Source organism: Dendrobates tinctorius, unplaced genomic scaffold (assembly GCF_039654945.1).
Source record: "Dendrobates tinctorius isolate UK_male_01 unplaced genomic scaffold, ASM3965494v1 ptg000232l, whole genome shotgun sequence".
NCBI lineage: Eukaryota > Metazoa > Chordata > Amphibia > Anura > Dendrobatidae > Dendrobates > Dendrobates tinctorius.
In genome coordinates this window covers 6,516,041-6,535,092 of record NW_027361899.1, presented here as the reverse complement: position 1 = coordinate 6,535,092, position 19,052 = coordinate 6,516,041, and the positions used below count along the sequence as shown (strand labels likewise).

General features: G+C 52.0%; 1 protein-coding gene across 1 annotated transcript in view; it reads right to left on the bottom strand.

Moving 5' to 3' along the window:
* Positions 1 to 5,886: 5,886 nt before the first annotated feature.
* Positions 5,887 to 19,052, bottom strand: part of LOC141060025 (glucagon-like peptide 1 receptor) — a 31,732-nt gene continuing 18,566 nt past the window's right edge. Inside the window, exons 3-5 of the mRNA XM_073556284.1 lie at positions 12,914 to 13,052; positions 9,549 to 9,590; positions 5,887 to 8,505 (exon numbers count right to left, since the gene is read on the bottom strand). Coding sequence (XP_073412385.1) covers positions 8,368 to 8,505; positions 9,549 to 9,590; positions 12,914 to 13,052 — 319 coding nt within the window. The 3' untranslated portion in view covers positions 5,887 to 8,367. The remainder of the gene's footprint in view (positions 8,506 to 9,548; positions 9,591 to 12,913; positions 13,053 to 19,052) is intronic.

The following is a 19,052-nucleotide window of genomic DNA, read 5'->3' as shown; positions in this document are numbered from 1 at the left end:
CCGCCCAGATAGTGGGGCTGAGCCTGTACACCGTCCAGATAGTAGAGCTGAGCCGTACACCGCCCAGATAGTGGGGCCGAGCCCATACACCGCCCAGATAGTGGAGCTGAGCCGTACACCGCCCAGATAGTGGGGCTGAGCCGTACACCGTCCAGATAGTAGAGCTGAGCCGTACACCACCCAGATAGTGGGGCTGAGCCGTACACCACCCAGATAGTGGGGCCGAGCCCGTACACCGCCCAGATAGTGGCGCTGAGCCCGTACTCCGCCCAGATAGTGGGGCCGGACCCGTACACCGCCCAGATAGTGGGGCCGGGCCTGTACACCGCTCAGATAGTGGGGCTGAGCCCGTACACCGCCCAAATAGTGGGGCCGGGCCAGTACATCGCCCAGATAGTGGCGCTGAGCCCGTACACCGCCCAGATAGTGGCGCTGAGCCTGTACACCGCCCAGATAGTGGGGCCGAGCCCATACACCGCCCAGATAGTGGGGTTGAGCCCGTACACTGCCCAGATAGTGGGACTGGGCCCGACGGCTCAATGTATAGACTATAAAGTGGATATAAGTAGAAATGAAAGCCAATAATAAGATACATAAAAGTAAAATCAAATCCAATGACGACACGGTAAGATCAGCGCACTACCTCTTACATTGTAATGACAATGTCAGCACTGAAGAAGACGCACAGAAATGGACTAAGGCTGTGTGCACACGCTGCGGATTCTGCAGTGGGGCGGTCAGTCCTCGGGCCCCTCTCGTGTGTCACACATATGGGAGGGCGCAGAGGGGTGGTCAGTCCTTGGGCCCCTCTTATGTGTCACACATATGGCAGGGCGCAGAGGGGTGGTCAGTCCTTGGGCCCCTCTTATGTGTCACACATATGGCAGGGTGCAGTGGGGTGGTCAGTCCTTGGGCCCCTCTCATGTGTCACACATATGGCAGGGCGCAGTGGGGTGGTCAGTCCTTGGGCCCCTCTTGTGTGTCACACATACGGCAGGGCGCAGTGGGGTGGTCAGTCCTTGGCCCCTCTTGTGTGTCACACATATGGCAGGGCGCAGTGTGGTGGTCAGTCCTTGGGCCCCTCTTGTGTCACACATATGGCAGGGCGCAGTGGGGCGGTCAGTCCTTGGGCCCCTCTTATGTGTCACACATATGGCAGGGCGCAGTGTGGCGGTCAGTCCTTGGGCCCCTCTCATGTGTCACACATACGGCAGGGCGCAGTGGGGTGGTCAGTCCTTGGGCCCCTCTTATGTGTCACACATACGGCAGGGCGCAGTGTGGTGGTCAGTCCTTGGGCCCCTCTCATGTGTCACACATACGGCAGGGCGCAGTGGGGTGGTCAGTCCTTGGGCCCCTCTCATGTGTCACACATACGGCAGGGCGCAGTGGGGCGGTCAGTCCTTGGGCCCCTCTTATGTGTCACACATATGGCAGGGCGCAGTGGGGTGGTCAGTCCTTGGGCCCCTCTCGTGTGTCACACATATGGCAGGGCGCAGTGGGGTGGTCAGTCCTCGGGCCCCTCTCGTGTGTCACACATATGGCAGGGCGCAGTGGGGCGGTCAGTCCTTGGGCCCCTCTTATGTGTCACACATATGGCAGGGCGTAGTGGGGTGGTCAGTCCTTGGGCCCCTCTCATGTGTCACACATATGGCAGGGCGCAGTGTGGTGGTCAGTCCTTGGGCCCCTCTTATGTGTCACACATATGGCAGGGTGCAGTGGGGTGGTCAGTCCTTGGGCCCCTCTCATGTGTCACACATATGGCAGGGGGCAGTGTGGTGGTCAGTCCTTGGGCCCCTCTTATGTGTCACACATATGGCAGGGTGCAGTGGGGTGGTCAGTCCTTGGGCCCCTCTCATGTGTCACACATATAGCAGGGCGCAGTGGGGCGGTCAGTCCTTGGGCCCCTCTTATGTGTCACACATATGGCAGGGCGTAGTGGGGTGGTCAGTCCTTGGGCCCCTCTCATGTGTCACACATATGGCAGGGCGCAGTGTGGTGGTCAGTCCTTGGGCCCCTCTTATGTGTCACACATATGGCAGGGCGCAGTGGGGTGGTCAGTCCTTGGGCCCCTCTCATCTGTCACACATATGGCAGGGCGCAGTGTGGTGGTCAGTCCTTGGGCCCCTCTTATGTGTCACACATATGGCAGGGTGCAGTGGGGTGGTCAGTCCTTGGGCCCCTCTCGTGTGTCACACATATGGCAGGGCGCAGTGTGGTGGTCAGTCCTTGGGCCCCTCTCGTGTGTCACACATATGGCAGGGCGCAGTGTGGTGGTCAGTCCTCGGGCCCCTCTTATGTGTCACACATATGGCAGGGCGAGTGTGGTGGTCAGTCCTTGGGCCCCTCTCATGTGTCACACATATGGCAGGGCGCAGTGGGGTGGTCAGTCCTTGGGCCCCTCTTATGTGTCACACATATGGCAGGGCGCAGTGGGGTGGTCAGTCCTTGGGCTCCTCTTGTGTGTCACACATATGGCAGGGCGCAGTGTGGTGGTCAGTCCTTGGGCCCCTCTTGTGTGTCACACATATGGCAGGGCGCAGTGGGGTGGTCAGTCCTTGGGCCCCTCTTGTGTGTCACACATATGGCAGGGCGCAGTGTGGTGGTCAGTCCTTGGGCCCCTCTTGTGTCACACATATGGCAGGGCGCAGTGGGGCGGTCAGTCCTTGGGCTCCTCTTATGTGTCACACATATGGCAGGGCGCAGTGTGGTGGTTAGTCCTTGGGCCCCTCTCATGTGTCACACATACGGCAGGGCGCAGTGGGGTGGTCAGTCCTTGGGCCCCTCTTATGTGTCACACATACGGCAGGGCGCAGTGTGGTGGTCAGTCCTTGGGCCCCTCTCACACATACGGCAGGGCGCAGTGGGGCGGTCAGTCCTTGGGCCCCTCTCATGTGTCACACATACGGCAGGGCGCAGTGGGGTGGTCAGTCCTTGGGCCCCTCTTATGTGTCACACATACGGCAGGGCGCAGTGTGGTGGTCAGTCCTTGGGCCCCTCTCATGTGTCACACATACGGCAGGGCGCAGTGTGGTGGTTAGTCCTTGGGCCCCTCTCATGTGTCACACATACGGCAGGGCGCAGTGGGGTGGTCAGTCCTTTGGCCCCTCTCATGTGTCACACATATGGCAGGGCGCAGTGGGGTGGTCAGTCCTTGGGCCCCTCTTATGTGTCACACATATGGCAGGGCGCAGTGGGGTGGTCAGTCCTTGGGCCCCTCTTATGTGTCACACATATGGCAGGGCGCAGTGGGGCGGTCAGTCCTTGGGCCCCTCTTATGTGTCACATATGGCAGGGCGTAGTGGGGTGGTCAGTCCTCGGGCCTCTCTTATGTGTCACACATATGGCAGGGCGCAGTGGGGTGGTCAGTCCTCGGGCCCCTCTTATGTGTCACACATATGGCAGGGAGAGTGTGGTGGTCAGTCCTTGGGCCCCTCTCATGTGTCACACATATGGCAGGGCGCAGTGGGGTGGTCAGTCCTTGGGCCCCTCTTATGTGTCACACATATGGCAGGGCGCAGTGGGGTGGTCAGTCCTTGGGCTCCTCTTATGTGTCACACATATGGCAGGGCGCAGTGGGGTGGTCAGTCCTTGGGCTCCTCTTATGTGTCACACATATGGCAGGGAGCAGTGGGGCGGTCAGTCCTTGGGCCCCTCTTATGTGTCACATATGGCAGGGCATAGTGGGGTGGTCAGTCCTCGGGCCCCTCTTATGCGTCACACATATGGCAGGGCGCAGTGGGGTGGTCAGTCCTCGGGCCCCTCTTATGTGTCACACATATGGCAGGGCGCAGTGTGGTGGTCAGTCCTTGGGCCCCTCTCATGTGTCACACATATGGCAGGGCGCAGTGGGGCGGTCAGTCCTTGGGCCCCTCTTATGTGTCACACATATGGCAGGGCGCAGTGGGGTGGTCAGTCCTTGGGCCCCTCTTATGTGTCACACATATGGCAGGGCGCAGTGGGGTGGTCAGTCCTTGGGCCCCTCCTGTGTGTCACACATACGGCAGGGCGCAGTGGGGTGGTCAGTCCTTGGGCCTCTCTTGTGTGTCACACATATGGCAGGGCGCAGTGTGGTGGTCAGTCCTTGGGCCCCTCTTGTGTGTCACACATATGGCAGGGCGCAGTGGGGTGGTCAGTCCTTGGGCCCCTCTTGTGTGTCACACATATGGCAGGGCGCAGTGTGGTGGTCAGTCCTTGGGCCCCTCTTGTGTCACACATATGGCAGGGCGCAGTGGGGAGGTCAGTCCTTGGGCCCCTCTTGTGTCACACATATGGCAGGGCGCAGTGGGGCGGTCAGTCCTTGAGCCCCTCTTATGTGTCACACATATGGCAGGGCGCAGTGGGGCGGTCAGTCCTTGGGCCCCTCTTATGTGTCACACATATGGCAGGGCGCAGTGTGGCGGTCAGTCCTTGGGCCCCTCTTATGTGTCACATATGGCAGGGCATAGTGGGGTGGTCAGTCCTCGGGCCCCTCTTATGCGTCACACATATAGCAGGGCGCAGTGGGGTGGTCAGTCCTCGGGCCCCTCTTATGTGTCACACATATGGCAGGGCGCAGTGTGGTGGTCAGTCCTTGGGCCCCTCTCATGTGTCACACATATGGCAGGGCGCAGTGGGGCGGTCAGTCCTTGGGCCCCTCTTATGTGTCACACATATGGCAGGGCGCAGTGGGGTGGTCAGTCCTTGGGCCCCTCTTATGTGTCACACATATGGCAGGGCGCAGTGGGGTGGTCAGTCCTTGGGCCCCTCCTGTGTGTCACACATACGGCAGGGCGCAGTGGGGTGGTCAGTCCTTGGGCCTCTCTTGTGTGTCACACATATGGCAGAGCGCAGTGTGGTGGTCAGTCCTTGGGCCCCTCTTGTGTGTCACACATATGGCAGGGCGCAGTGGGGTGGTCAGTCCTTGGGCCCCTCTTGTGTGTCACACATATGGCAGGGCGTAGTGTGGTGGTCAGTCCTTGGGCCCCTCTTGTGTCACACATATGGCAGGGCGCAGTGGGGCGGTCAGTCCTTGGGCTCCTCTTATGTGTCACACATACGGCAGGGCGCAGTGTGGTGGTTAGTCCTTGGGCCCCTCTCATGTGTCACACATACGGCAGGGTGCAGTGGGGTGGTCAGTCCTTGGGCCCCTCTTATGTGTCACACATACGGCAGGGCGCAGTGTGGTGGTCAGTCCTTGGGCCCCTCTCATGTGTCACACATACGGCAGGGCGCAGTGGGGCGGTCAGTCCTTGGGCCCCTCTCATGTGTCACACATACGGCAGGGCGCAGTGGGGCGGTCAGTCCTTGGGCCCCTCTTATGTGTCACACATACGGCAGGGCGCAGTGGGGCGGTCAGTCCTTGGGCCCCTCTTATGTGTCACACATATGGCAGGGCGCAGTGGGGCGGTCAGTCCTTGGGCCCCTCTTATGTGTCACACATATGGCAGGGCGCAGTGTGGCGGTCAGTCCTTGGGCCCCTCTCATGTGTCACACATATGGCAGGGCGCAGTGGGGTGGTCAGTCCTTGGGCCCCTCTTATGTGTCACATATATGGCAGGGCGCAGTGGGGCGGTCAGTCCTTGGGCCCCTCTTATGTGTCACACATATGGCAGGGCGCAGTGTGGTGGTCAGTCCTTGGGCCCCTCTCATGTGTCACACATATGGCAGGGCGCAGTGGGGCGGTCAGTCCTTGGGCCCCTCTCATGTGTCACACGTATGGCAGGGCGCAGTGTGGTGGTCAGTCCTTGGGCCCCTCTCATGTGTCACACGTATGGCAGGGCGCAGTGTGGTGGTCAGTCCTTGGGCCCCTCTCATGTGTCACACATATGGCAGGGCGCAGTGGGGTGGTCAGTCCTTGGGCCCCTCTTATGTGTCACACATATGGCATGGCGCAGTGGGGTGGTCAGTCCTTGGGGGCTTTCATCGCTCCGTTCTCTGTCCCTCTGACCTGTGGGCTTCTGGTGGGGCCGATATCGAGCAGTCACCACTCACAGACGTCCTCCATATAGATGCAGACATGTAACACACATGTCACTTTATAACCAGGGAGACCCCCCCCATTATATACACAGCGATTACATATGGAAACGTCAAGCACAGCCCCTTACATTAATGGCCGTAGTGAAGGCGGCAGATCAGCGGGGTCCGTGGTGTTATGTTCCCGCCGTTCCTTCGTATAGTGGGGGCTCCAAGTAGTCACATAATCTACAGGACATCATTGCTTATGGTGGGCAATCTTCCCCATTTGCAGGCTGGATGGGGCTCACATTGACGGGAGCACAGTACGGTGCTTGGAAATCGCGCTGCTCAGGGTATATGGGTCACCACTGAACATAATGCAATAATGCAATATCGAATTCATTACATCCACTATAAAAGCGGAGCACAATCGCGAGTGGGGATCAGTGGAGTAGGACCCCTAGGAAAATGGCACCAAAGTTCTGAAAAGCGATGGAGTATCTTTCACATCTGCTGGAGACACATCCATGTCATAGACCTTAGAAATGCTATATAGAAGGCTCTATTCATACAGGACCCCAAGAACACAAATAGCATTACAGTGGAAATTTCAGTAGGAAAATGCTATAAGTCTCTGAGCAGCAGGAGTCCAGAGACCCGATCCAGACATAGGCGAGCTTTGGTCCACAGCTGCGGTGTCCACAATGTGCCTAAAGTAACTAGCCTCTAAGGCAATGGTCTACACCGTGACATTCAATGGACACAATAGATTGTTCTATGCCCATATCACCACATGCAGGAACGAATATAGAACAGATGGGACTCCACAGCAAAAAGTCCACCCGTCCAGGTGCTCAAGCCTCCACTTCTTCCACTGACCCAAGGGGGGAAACTTGTAGATCTAAGATTCCAATGCAAAATTTGTACCTTAGTCCCAACTTACCAGGTCCTATGATACTTTTTTCTTATTTGAGCCTCATTTGACATCAGGGTCGACGTATGGTAGAAGGTCACAGATGATGTTTAGCGTTTGATAGGAATAGCTATACCTGTCCTATCCTACCTTATCCCCTCCTTTATGATTATGACTACTACCTCTGCATTCCCTGTACCTAAACCTTTCCACACAGCTCTTCTGAAACAGAAGGAGTAGTGGAAGATCCACAATCCAACCTTTATTCACATTCCTTGCAATAGAGAAGGGGGTTTTCGACCCATTGGCCATTCCCTGACCATGTTTCTAAGGTGGTCAGAAGTCCTGAGAAGATCACACTAACCGTACGACAGTCAACTTGAGCAGATCCAATATAAGTGACCATCAATGAATGTGGACAACTATCAATATCCCATAATGATGATACCTGCCTAGAGATCTTTTGGCCACCACTGACTTCTGCAATTGTATAAGTATAGGAAACCACTGGGGGATCATCTTGTTTTTGGTAGAATACATGGAATTATTCACTAGAAGTAAAGTTTATTGCAGATAAATGTTTCCAATATTCCTCCCAGATACATTCATATTGTAAACACCCTGACCATCCATGAAGACCAATGAAGGCGCTGGTGAAGACATTCACAGACATCCATAAAATAAAGTCACTTTAATATAAAGACCCTTGTAGATGTTCTCCTGATGACACATAGATGTTTTTTTGAAGACCTCATAGATGCTCTCCAGAAGACACTTGCAGATGTTCTTCAGAAGACCCTCATAGATGTTCCTATAAAGACTCACAGAGATGCTTTCCTGAAGACCCTTGTATATGATTTCCGAAAGGCCCTCATAGTTGTTCTCCTGAAGACTTACGTAGATACTGTTCTGAAAGCTATCAAAGATGTTCTAAGGACTCATAAAAATGTTCTCCTGAAGAACCTCATAGATGTTTTCCAGAAAGCCCTCGTAGACGTTCTCCTAATATCACATAGATATTGCTCTGCAGACTCAAGAATGTTCTCCTGAAGACCCTCATATATTTTCTCCTGAAGACTCTTGTAGATGTTCTTCTGTAGACCTTTGAAGATGTTTTTCCATGACTCTCATAGATGTTCTCATGAAGACCCTCCTCAGTGTTCTCCAGTAGACCATCAGAGATGTTTTCCTAAAGACGTTCTTGTGGCAACGTAAAGATCTCGTTTATTGGTTGGGGTCTGTATATTTCATTAAGCTGTATCCAGCATGTCGTTATCTTAACCTTCAAACATCTTAGGGTTCTTCTTTTAAGGACTGACTGGTGAAGAGGTCGGTGTACTGGCAGGACACAAGCATTGAGACCACAAGTAGCAAATGTCAATGTTACTTAAATAGAAACAATATTAGAGAATTATGTTTCTACTTGTGCCAACAATGGACCTTTCTGCTTCTGAGATTTCCTTTGGTGGCTCCACAGTTTATGATTGGGCAATGAAATTCTAGCAGAGGAGGCAGAGTTAGACACTGCTGCCCATGGTCACTCCGCTGCTCAGGCTGTTGGCTGGGAACTTGATGGGTTTCATGCTGCTGTCACGTTGACTGTATAAATGCTCAAGCCTCCATCGTTCCCATCTTCTCTGGAATTCAGCCTGGACCTGGAGCAGGAGCAGAAAGAGAGCAAAAGATCATATCTGACATGTACAGACCTTAAGTGTAGAGACACAGAAGTTGATCAAACGCAACTGTCTCATCAATCATAGATAAGGCCATGTTCACATCTACATCATGATCCTTGGTCTTTTCCATTTAGTGGTTTCCGTTGTGTTATGGATCGGGCAAGGTATTGTTGTTAGTTTCACAGCACAGACTTTAAGGTACCCGTAAAATCTTGGTTAACTGATCAATCTCCCAACTCCCACATAGAGATGGACACTCAGCGTGGCCAAGCAAGCATGCATTTTCTTTGGGAAAAACAGTGGGAAGTGGCATTGTTTCCCACTCCAGACCCCTCTGTCCTCCTCCTTCAGAGTCCACTGGTTTCCTCCAGAATCCTGTTCCAAACTCTTCTGAATACTCCAGACTTCTCTGTTCCTCTCCAGACCTCTATGTCTCCTTTTAGACTCCTCTATCCTCCTCTGGACTCCTCTGCCCCTTACAAACTTCTGTGTCTTATCCAGACTACTAGATATCTTCCCTCCAGACTCTTCTTCCCCCCTTCTCCAGACTCTTCTGTCCCCCTTCTCCAAACTCTTCTGTCCCCTGTCTCCAGACTCTTCTGTCCCCCTCCTCCAGACTCCTCTGTCCCCCTCCTCCACCCTCCTCTGCCCCCCTCCTCCAGACTCCTCTGTCCCCCCCACACTCCTCTTTCCTCCTGCAGACTATTCTCTCCACTCCATACAGCTCTGTTCCTTCTTGACTCCTCTGGGGCCAGTAGTCAGTTCTGGTGCCACCTCCTGCACCTCGGGGGTGGGAGATACACTGTACAGTATATCAGTACATACCTAACAGTAGATCAGACCCAATCTGCACAGAGATTAACATAAATGTTCAAAACTTAAAATATAGAAGAGAATAAATTCAAGACTGCAACAAGACAGAGCGTGGAAATAAAAGATGATGTCCCACGGAACAATGGAGGAAAAGCTGCTGGATCTGGAGCCGCAGGGACACACTGCATCTGGGACTCAGCTCTGCTCACCTCATTATTGATGAAGCAGTACAAGACGGCGACCATCAGACCCTGGAACAGCAGAGACGGGTGATTAGTGTGGCTGAGATCAGACACTTCACAGGTTTTACTATCAAAGAGGCAGCGGCTGCAGATGCGCTTACTGCACAGAGGATTGGCTACAACTGTACCAAACCCTCAGATGTGAGAAGCATTAGGACCTTACAGCCCATAGTCCACAAACCAACGGTGGAGATTTTCCGCATGCTATGAACAGTATGGATCCATATAAACACCTGTACTGGCCCCTAATGGGACGGGAAAGTTATATTTCCACTATCGTACACAGTGTCGGATTGGGGTGCCGACGGCCCACCAGTAACATTGACTTTGGGGCCACTTTTCACCTGCACACAAATACTACACTCCCCTCATTCACAAATGTACCTGTATCTCCATAGAATAATACGCTGGCAGTTTGGTTAATGAAGGATGAGATGCTGCTTTTTTCTGTACAGAGTAAAGTGAATTATGCCAAGTACTGCCCATATAATGGGGTCGGGGGCCCAGATCTGCACAGGGGCCCACCGGGGGATTCCCCTGTTACCCTGTGGGCCAGTCCGAGCCTGATCATACTGCCCCTTATGGTAAAATAGGGGACTGCATCCTGTTATTGAGTGATGTAGCAGAGCTGATATTGTCATTATTTTACCATTGTGCATTGTGATTAGGTTCAGAAAACTCATTGAAATAGCAGATTGCCAAATGACAAACAGCTCTGCTACACTAACAAACAGCTCTGCTACACTGACAAACAGCTCTGCTACACTGACAAACAGCTCTGCTACACTGACAAACAGCTCTGCTACACTGACAGACAGCTCTGCTACAGTGACAGACAGCTCTGCTACACTGACAAACAGCTCTGCAGCACTGACAAACAGCTCTGCAGTACTGACAAACAACTCTGCTACAGTGACAGACAGCTCTGCTACAGTGACAGCTCTGCTACAGTGACAGACAGCTCTGCAGCACTGACAAACAGCTCTGCTACACTGACAAACAACTCTGCTACACTGACAAACAACTCTGCTACAGTGACAGACAGCTCTGCTACAGTGACAGACAGCTCTGCTACACTGACAAACAGCTCTGCAGCACTGACAAACAGCTCTGCTACACTGACAAACAGCTCTGCAGCACTGACAAACAGCTCTGCAGCACTGACAAACAGCTCTGCTACACTAACAAACAGCTCTGCTACAGTGACAGACAGCTCTGCTACACTGACAAACAGCTCTGCTACACTAACAAACAGCTCTGCTACAGTGACAGACAGCTCTGCTACACTGACAAACAGCTCTGCTACACTGACAAACAGCTCTGCTACACTGACAAACAACTCTGCTACACTGACAAACAGCTCTGCAGCACTGACAAACAGCTCTGCAGCACTGACAAACAACTCTGCTACACTGACAAACAGCTCTGCTACACTAACAAACAGCTCTGCTACACTGACAAACAGCTCTGCTGCACTGACAAACAGCTCTGCTACACTGACAAACAGCTCTGCTAAACTGACAAACAGCTCTGCTACACTAACAAACAGCTCTGCTACAGTGACAGACAGCTCTGCCACACTGACAAACAGCTCTGCCGCACTGACAAACAGCCCTGCTACACTAACAAACAGCTCTGCTACACTGACAAACAGCTCTGATACACTGACAAACAGCTCTGCTACACTAACAAACAGTTCTGCTACACTGACAAACAGCTCTGCTACACTGACAAACAGCTCTGCTACACTGACAAACAACTCTGCTACACTGACAAACAGCTCTGCAGCACTGACAAACAGCTCTGCAGCACTGACAAACAACTCTGCTACACTGACAAACAGCTCTGCTACACTAACAAACAGCTCTGCTACAGTGACAGACAGCTCTGCTACACTGACAAACAGCTCTGCTACACTGACAAACAGCTCTGCAGCACTGACAAACAGCTCTGCTACACTGACAAACAGCTTTGCTACACTGACAAACAGCTCTGCTACACTGACAAACAGCTCTGCTGCACTGACAAACAGCTCTGCTAAACTGACAAACAGCTCTGCTACACTAACAAACAGCTCTGCTACAGTGACAGACAGCTCAGCCACACTGACAGACAGCTCTGCCGCACTGACAAACAGCTCTGCTACACTGACAAACAGCCCTGCTACACTAACAAACAGCTCTGCTACACTGACAAACAGCTCTGCTACACTAACAAACAGCTCTGCTACAGTGACAGACAGCTCTGCTACACTGACAAACAGCTCTGCCGCACTGACAAACAGCTCTGCTACACTGACAAACAGCTCTGCTACACTAACAAACAGCTCTGGTACAGTGACAAACACCTCTGCCGCACTGACAAACAGCTGTGCCGCACTGACAAACAGCTCTGCTACACTGACAAACAGCTCTGCTATACTGACAGACAGCTCTGCCACAGTGACAAACAGCTCTGCCACAGTGACAAACAGCTCTGCAGCACTGACAAACAGCTCTGCTACACTGACAAACAGCTCTGCAGCACTGACAAACAGCTCTGCAGCACTGACAAACAGCTCTGCTACAGTGACAGACAGCTCTGGTACAGTGACGAACAGCTCTGGTACACTGACAAACAGCTCTGCCGCACTGACAAACAGCTCTGCCGCACTGACAAACAGCTCTGCCGCGCTGACAAACAGCTCTGCCGCGCTGACAAACAGCTCTGCTGCACTGACAAACAACTCTGCTACACTGACAAACAACTCTGCCACACTGACAAACAGCTCTGCTACACTGACAAACAGCTCTGCAGCACTGACAAACAGCTCTGCAGCACTGACAAACTCTGCCACACTGACAAACAGCTCTGCCACACTGACAAACAACTCTGCTACACTGACAAACAACTCTGCTACACTGACAAACAGCTCTGCTACACTGACAAACAACTCTGCTACACTGACAAACAACTCTGCCACACTGACAAACAGCTCTGCCACACTGACAAACAGCTCTGCTACACTGACAAACAGCTCTTCAGCACTGACAAACAGCTCTGCTACACTGACAAACAGCTCTGCTACAGTGACAAACAGCTCTGCCACACTGACAAACAGCTCTGCCACACTGACAAACAGCTCTGCTACACTGACAAACAGCTCTGCCGCACTGACAAACAGCTCTGCTACACTGACGAACAGCTCTGCTGCTTAAGTGGATATGTTTTCCACTTGTCTTTATAGGAAAGATTCATATCCTGTGCACTAGTGACTGAGGCGTAGATAGTTCTGTTATTACACTGCCTCCTACAATAACGGTGGAGGACAGCGGTGGAGGACGGCATCTTACCTGGAAGGAGCTGAAGGAAAGCTCAAAGAACAGCTTGACGTAGCGCAGGGATCCTTTGGCGTGTTCGTCGGTTATAAAGGCGAAAATGATCTCGTGCGTCCCCAAGAGTGGGATCAGTGTCAGTGTGGATTTTGCTAATCTGTGAATTGAAGAAGGCAAATAATGAACATGATGAAATAAGACGTCAATCTGTACAAATCTTGTGCCAGCACTACAGCTCCGACAATGCAGCACAGCAGAGCATTCTCTTCATGCAGTCAGAACCATTCAGAAAGCCAGCCGAATTGTGAATGCAGCTCTGGAGGACTATTTCAGCTCCCATTTGTTATTGGTCAGAGTTTCTGCTCCTAGAAATCTCCAATAGAAAGATTCACTTGTTAGTTTTCCCATTTGTGATCCTCAGGGAAAAAGAAGCTATTGAGTGACAACCAGGAACAGCCGGGTCCCATTAGATTCTAGCTGAGGGTTGTCACCCGTCCTGGAATGGCTTTTATAACCACACTGATATTTGTTGTCACATTCGCGCTCGTTTTTTCATCTTTCTTTTGTCAGTTCTGGCATTCTAAAAAATTTCCCACGGCGCTCGCGCTGACGTCACATAGGTGAAGTGAGCTCATTGGCTGTTAACTCCCAGGATCTGTCTGACGGCACCGCAAGCAAGAGAACTTTCTCACGCTCGCGGTGCCCTCAGACAGGAAATAGCAGTTCACAGGCATACACTGCGCACACGGTGCTCAGTGTCTCCTGGATGACAGGCTGCATAGTCTCATAATGCAACCATGCAGCCTGCCATCTAGAAGTAGCAGAGCTAGACCCGTTGTGGGACAAATGGATTAAAAGCATCTTGGTGGAAAGGTGAGGAATTCTGTTTGTTTTTTACCTCTTTTGCAGATGACAAGGGCATCGGGGGAATAGGTGAGTTCGTAAGTATGGTTTAATTAAAGGAGTCTGAGTCTTTCAATTAAAATACTTTTTTCTGGGTGTCTGTGTTTTCTTACAATGTGATTATGGGGTTAGTAATGAGGGCGGCTTACTGACACCTCTCCATTACTAACCTCAGGGCTTGATGTCACCTGTCAATACAAAGGTGACATCAACGCCCCCAACTATCACCCCACTTGCCACTGCTACAGGGCAAGTGGGAAGAGAGAGGCTAAGTTCCAGAACTGGTGCATTTTCTGGGGCGGCAGAGAGCTGATGTTTTCAGCCTGGGGGGGCCCAGTATCCAAGGCCCCTTCCGAGGCTATTAATATCAGCCCATAGCTGTCTGCATAGCCTTTGCTGGTTATTAATTATAGGTGGGACCCTACATTTTTTTTTGGGAGGTCCCCTGTTGTGACTTCATTCTCTGGTTCACCAGTTGTGAGTTCCCCTTACAGACTCCCTCTGGTGGTAACAGGAGGTAGTGAGGCTGATTTGATCGGTGGAGATCTGCCACCTGAGAATGAGGATGACGATTGGACCTCAGGAGTCTCAGATTGGATTTAAGACAGCTGATGCCCTATTCAGTTGCTGGTGATTCCTTATGGCTTGTCAGCTCTTGGTTTTCAGCTCTGTTCCAGTCATCTAAAGCTAAGTTTTTCTGCTAATGTTCACACTTGATTTTGTTGGTCTATTCAGTTTTTTGTGTGGTCAGCCAGCCCTGGCTGGGGCTGTGCTGAATTTCCACTCTTATTTACTAGTTTGGTCTCTCTTTGCTCTGTCTCAGAATATTTCAGAGTGCTGATATAGTGGGAGAAGTCTAGTGACTTCAGGGTTAATTTTGCTATCAGAAGTGTTGGACATTATTTTTGTAGGGTTTTTTGCAGGTTGCAGACAGTGTCTTTTCTTTCCTTTCCTTTCTAGTTAGTTTGGGCGCCATCGTTTGCTCAGCCTATTTTCCTGCCTGTTTGTGCCTTCATCTTGTTTCACCGTCAATACATGTGTGGGGGCTGTCTATTCCTTTGGGGTCTGCTCTGGGGCAGTTAGTTTTCCCCTTTTCATGCTTCAGGCTTATTTAGTCCTCCGGCTGTGACGAAGCGTCTAGGAACATCGTAGCTATGCTCCACGGCTGCTGCTAGTTGTGTGGTAGGATCAGGGATCTGCAATCTGCATAGTTACCAACCTCTCTGGTTTTCTGTGACTTAGCTTGTTTTGCTTTTTTCTCCTCGGTGACCCATTCATAACAGTCCCCCATTTTAATAGCCAGTAAAGGCTAAGTATATGTTGTGAGCTGATATTAATAGCCTGAGAAGCTCCATGGGTATTGTCCCCTTCCCAGGCTATAAACATCTGCCCCTAGCCATCCGCTTTCCCTCTGCTGCTTACGAAAATTACGTGGCAGCCCGCGCTATTTTTTTCAGAAAAATAATCTTTTATAAAATACATGTACAGTAAGCTGCACACACTGTACTAATTGTATTTGTCACAGACATCTGTATCTCTACCTATTCTATTTGTATTTACTGTATGTAATCCATCTCTTCCATCCTGTTGGCTCCTGCTGTTATATTACAGTACACGGCACATGAATTGCCGGCTTTTCTTCTATCAATGTAATATATATTGTGGTGTAGTTACCACTATGTCAGCTAGGGGGCGCTGTGTGGGTGTCCCAGGACGGGTGTACAGGCACATTCAGTGTGGTAACAGGAGCAGGGTCCTAAATGACCATTATGGGTCTCAAGGTGGGTGGCCTTGGGATGCAGGCTCCAGGGTGTATTGATCAGCAGAGGTAATGCTGATCTTTCTGTTACACTGTGTCAGGGAAGCCTGTGTGTGTCTATACAACCTTTAGTGATGTCATGGCCATGTGATCACCTGTGGGTGTGGTTACAGGGCTATGTAATTGAGGTGTTTGGCACATGTGAGAGAGAGTGGAGGGAGTCTGTCTGTGAGAGTGTGGACAGACTTCCCTGTGTCCAGGTGGGACACTACAGAGAGGGGCCTGTGTGCTAAGGAAGGAGAAACCGTTTCTGTGTCAGCGGCTGCAGAGAGAGCGCTGCTCGGGACATTGCCCTGGCCGGTGTATTAGTTGTATATGGGGAGGACTACACCTCCCAGCATGAGCTGAGACTCTCGGTCCGAGTCTGAAGCCACGGACGTTTATGATCTTTTTGGTGATATGCTGAGTTATGGTTTATGAAGCAAATAAACCTCATGGACTTTGGGAAGAACCTGCCTCATAATTGTCTCCCGCTGCACCTAAGCGAGTCACATCCTTACAAATGGTGACAGACTGCGGGCAGCGACTCCCAGAAGCACGTGTGGCAGCGCTGGCGATTCTGAGCCAGGAGAGCAGGCGATCTGACAACCGTGAGTAATACTGACCGAGGTCAGAGAAAGTGACTGTGTTAATATTTGTGGGATACCTCTGAGGAGAAGAGGCGTCCAGGAACCTGTGTGGCCGACACAGGTAACAGACAGGAGTCTGTGTTGCACTGACCAGGGTCAGTGAGAGACTGTGTCCCTGGAGGGGTCAGTGAGCAAGGTCCTGGAGGGTCAGTGTTGGGAGGAGCCCTGAAGCACGTGCTATGACCTTGGACCTGGTGAGGCGTGAGTGTTGGGCAGTCTCAGGTGGAGACGGATGTCCTGAAGAGCACTCGCTGAGCCCCTGGACCTGGTGAGACCGGTGTGTTGGGAAACCCTGGGAGGAGGGCTGCTCCCTGAATAGCACCCGGTGTGCCCTGTGTGTTGGACGGTCTCAGGCGGAGACGGTACATCCTGAACAGCACACGGACAGGACATGAGAGACTGTGCATGTGTTTTTGTTTTTTTTTTCTTTTCCTCTGCAAAACCTGAAGGTGCTTGCTGTGGCTCAGTGGGGTCACGAAGGTCTCGCAGCACAGGGTCCTGGTGTTTTTCCTTTTTTGGGATCTGCCCTGGGAGCATTGGTAGCAGATGCTGTCTGTCTACACCATCCTGCTGCAGCTTTATTGCATGTGACTAAGCGGATACAGTAGTTGTGGCTTTACACAACTATTAAGGGTGAGTACCCTGTATTATTGCTGCATAACCCATTATACCTGCACTGGTAAGGCCCTATGGGCGCACTTTTGTGGTTTTTATCTTTGAGGGTGACAAGCGGTTTCCGGTAACCCGGCGGGGTTAAGAAGGGGACAAGCGGCTTCCGGTGGATCGGCGGGTCCACGAAGATGGCGCAGCAGGAGCTGCAGTGACACCAGCCGCTGTGTGTATGTGAACGGCAGCCGGAGGTGCCGGTGGTTTGTGACAGCAGAAGCTGCGGTGGTGCCAGCAAGGACTTGTGTGGTATCGTTAAAAGACAAACTGTACTGTGTGAACTGTGGCCTAAGAAGTTCTGCAGAATGGACATGGGGAAATCCCAAAAGGGGGCGGTGACCCAAAAGGGAGTGGTAACCAAAAAAGGGGTGGAGTCCCAAAAGGGGGCGGTGACACAAATTGGAGTGGTAACCCAAAAAGGGGTGGAGTCACAAAAGGGGGCGGTGACCCAAATTGGAGTGGTAACCCAAAGTGGGGTGGTGGTCCAGAAAGTGGCCAAGTGTGAAGAAGTGACAGCACTGGGTGACTCAGTAGGTATGTCTGGAGTACCGCAGTGTATGTGCAGGTCTTTTTCAGAATGTGGAATATCCTTTCCGGGTAGTAATGACGGGCCACAGATGTGTACAGTGATGCTGCACCGGGAAGGAGCCTTTGGTCGGCTGGACTCAGAGAGTCAGGTGACTCTGACAGGAACGCCTCTCGTTTTCTCTCTGACCGAGAAAAACGTCAGGGTTCGCTGTAAACACGGGGTCACGGTGAACTACGCAGTAGACACAGTAGTGTTTGAGGGGACCAAAGGTGGTGAGTGCCAAGGTAGAGGGATACCACGGGACTTAGTCTATGCCTGGGAGAGGGGCCGGGACTTTCTTTTGTTTGATGACGTTTGGTCGGACGATGGAGATGCTTCGACTGTGGGGCCAGCGGACACTGAGACAGTGACGGCTCCTGACGTGGACAGGTCAGAGGTAGAACTGACCGGAAGAAGTACATCTGCCCAACTGACGGACCTGACGTCTCGTGATAAGACAGATGGTGGGCTGGGAGATGAGACGACTGGACTAGACACATTGGTGCTGGACGGTAACTGGAGGGTTCACTCGACTGGGGTGACTGACCCAGTGGTACCCTTTAACGATATAATTAAAGAGGTAGTGGTGAGACACGTGATGGACAAAAGAGAGCAGGATTGTGAGATACAGCTGATAAAGGAGACTGTAACAGAACATGTCGAACGGGAAAGAGTCCTAAGGCAAGCAGCTGAGCACAGAGTGGATGAGCTGGAGAAGGAAGTCTCTGAGCTCAGAGGTCACCTGTCAGCGTGTAAAACCATGAACAAGACCCTGTTGGAAGATATGGAGGTGCTCAGAGAGGCCCAAGAGAAGCATCAACAGGAGATTCTCAGGAGAGAGGATCAGCATCGCTACCTGGCAGAGGAGCGAGATAAAGTTCTGCAAGAACTCAGTGGAGTAGTAAAAGGTCATCTGCAGAAGAAGTGGATGGGCGAAGACGTACAGCGGCCGTGCCCGACTGATAGCAAGGCAGAACTGCCAAAGGCCATCTTGGAAAATGGTCCTGAGGACTGTAAATCTCAGGAAGATGGTGAGCCAAGAGCTGCACAAGACAGTCACCTGGTCTTGGCAGATACCTTGAGGGAAGTGTCCGTGGGGAACCCAGAGCCTTCTGTCCAGGATGAGAGCAAGTCCATGACCTTCAAGTGCGTGATGGAGGTACCCGAAGACGTGCGAGAAGCGTGTGCCAGCGAAGGTGTGCATGAGACCTTTAAAAAGGCAGTAAAGGCCTATAGTGTGAGCTGGGCACCAGAAACAGACCAGTTGGTGATACTGGCAGAAACGGAAGACACAGAGAGAAGGGTGGCTGTCCTGAAGGAGATGCACCTACAATGTCTCTGCATGAAACAGATGCTCGTGGAGCGTAATAGGAAAGCCGCTCGACGTCTGGAGCTTGCAAGGGAAGCGCAAAGTCGGCTGGGCTTTGTGGAAGACATAATTCCGGTACCCAAAAATCTGGTGGGGAAAGTCGTTGGCAGACTTGGAAAGGTAATGCAGGAGATGGTGAATCGATCCAGTGTGAAGAGAGTGAGGATCCCACCTGCTGCTGAAATCCAAGTCGCTGTTGAAGA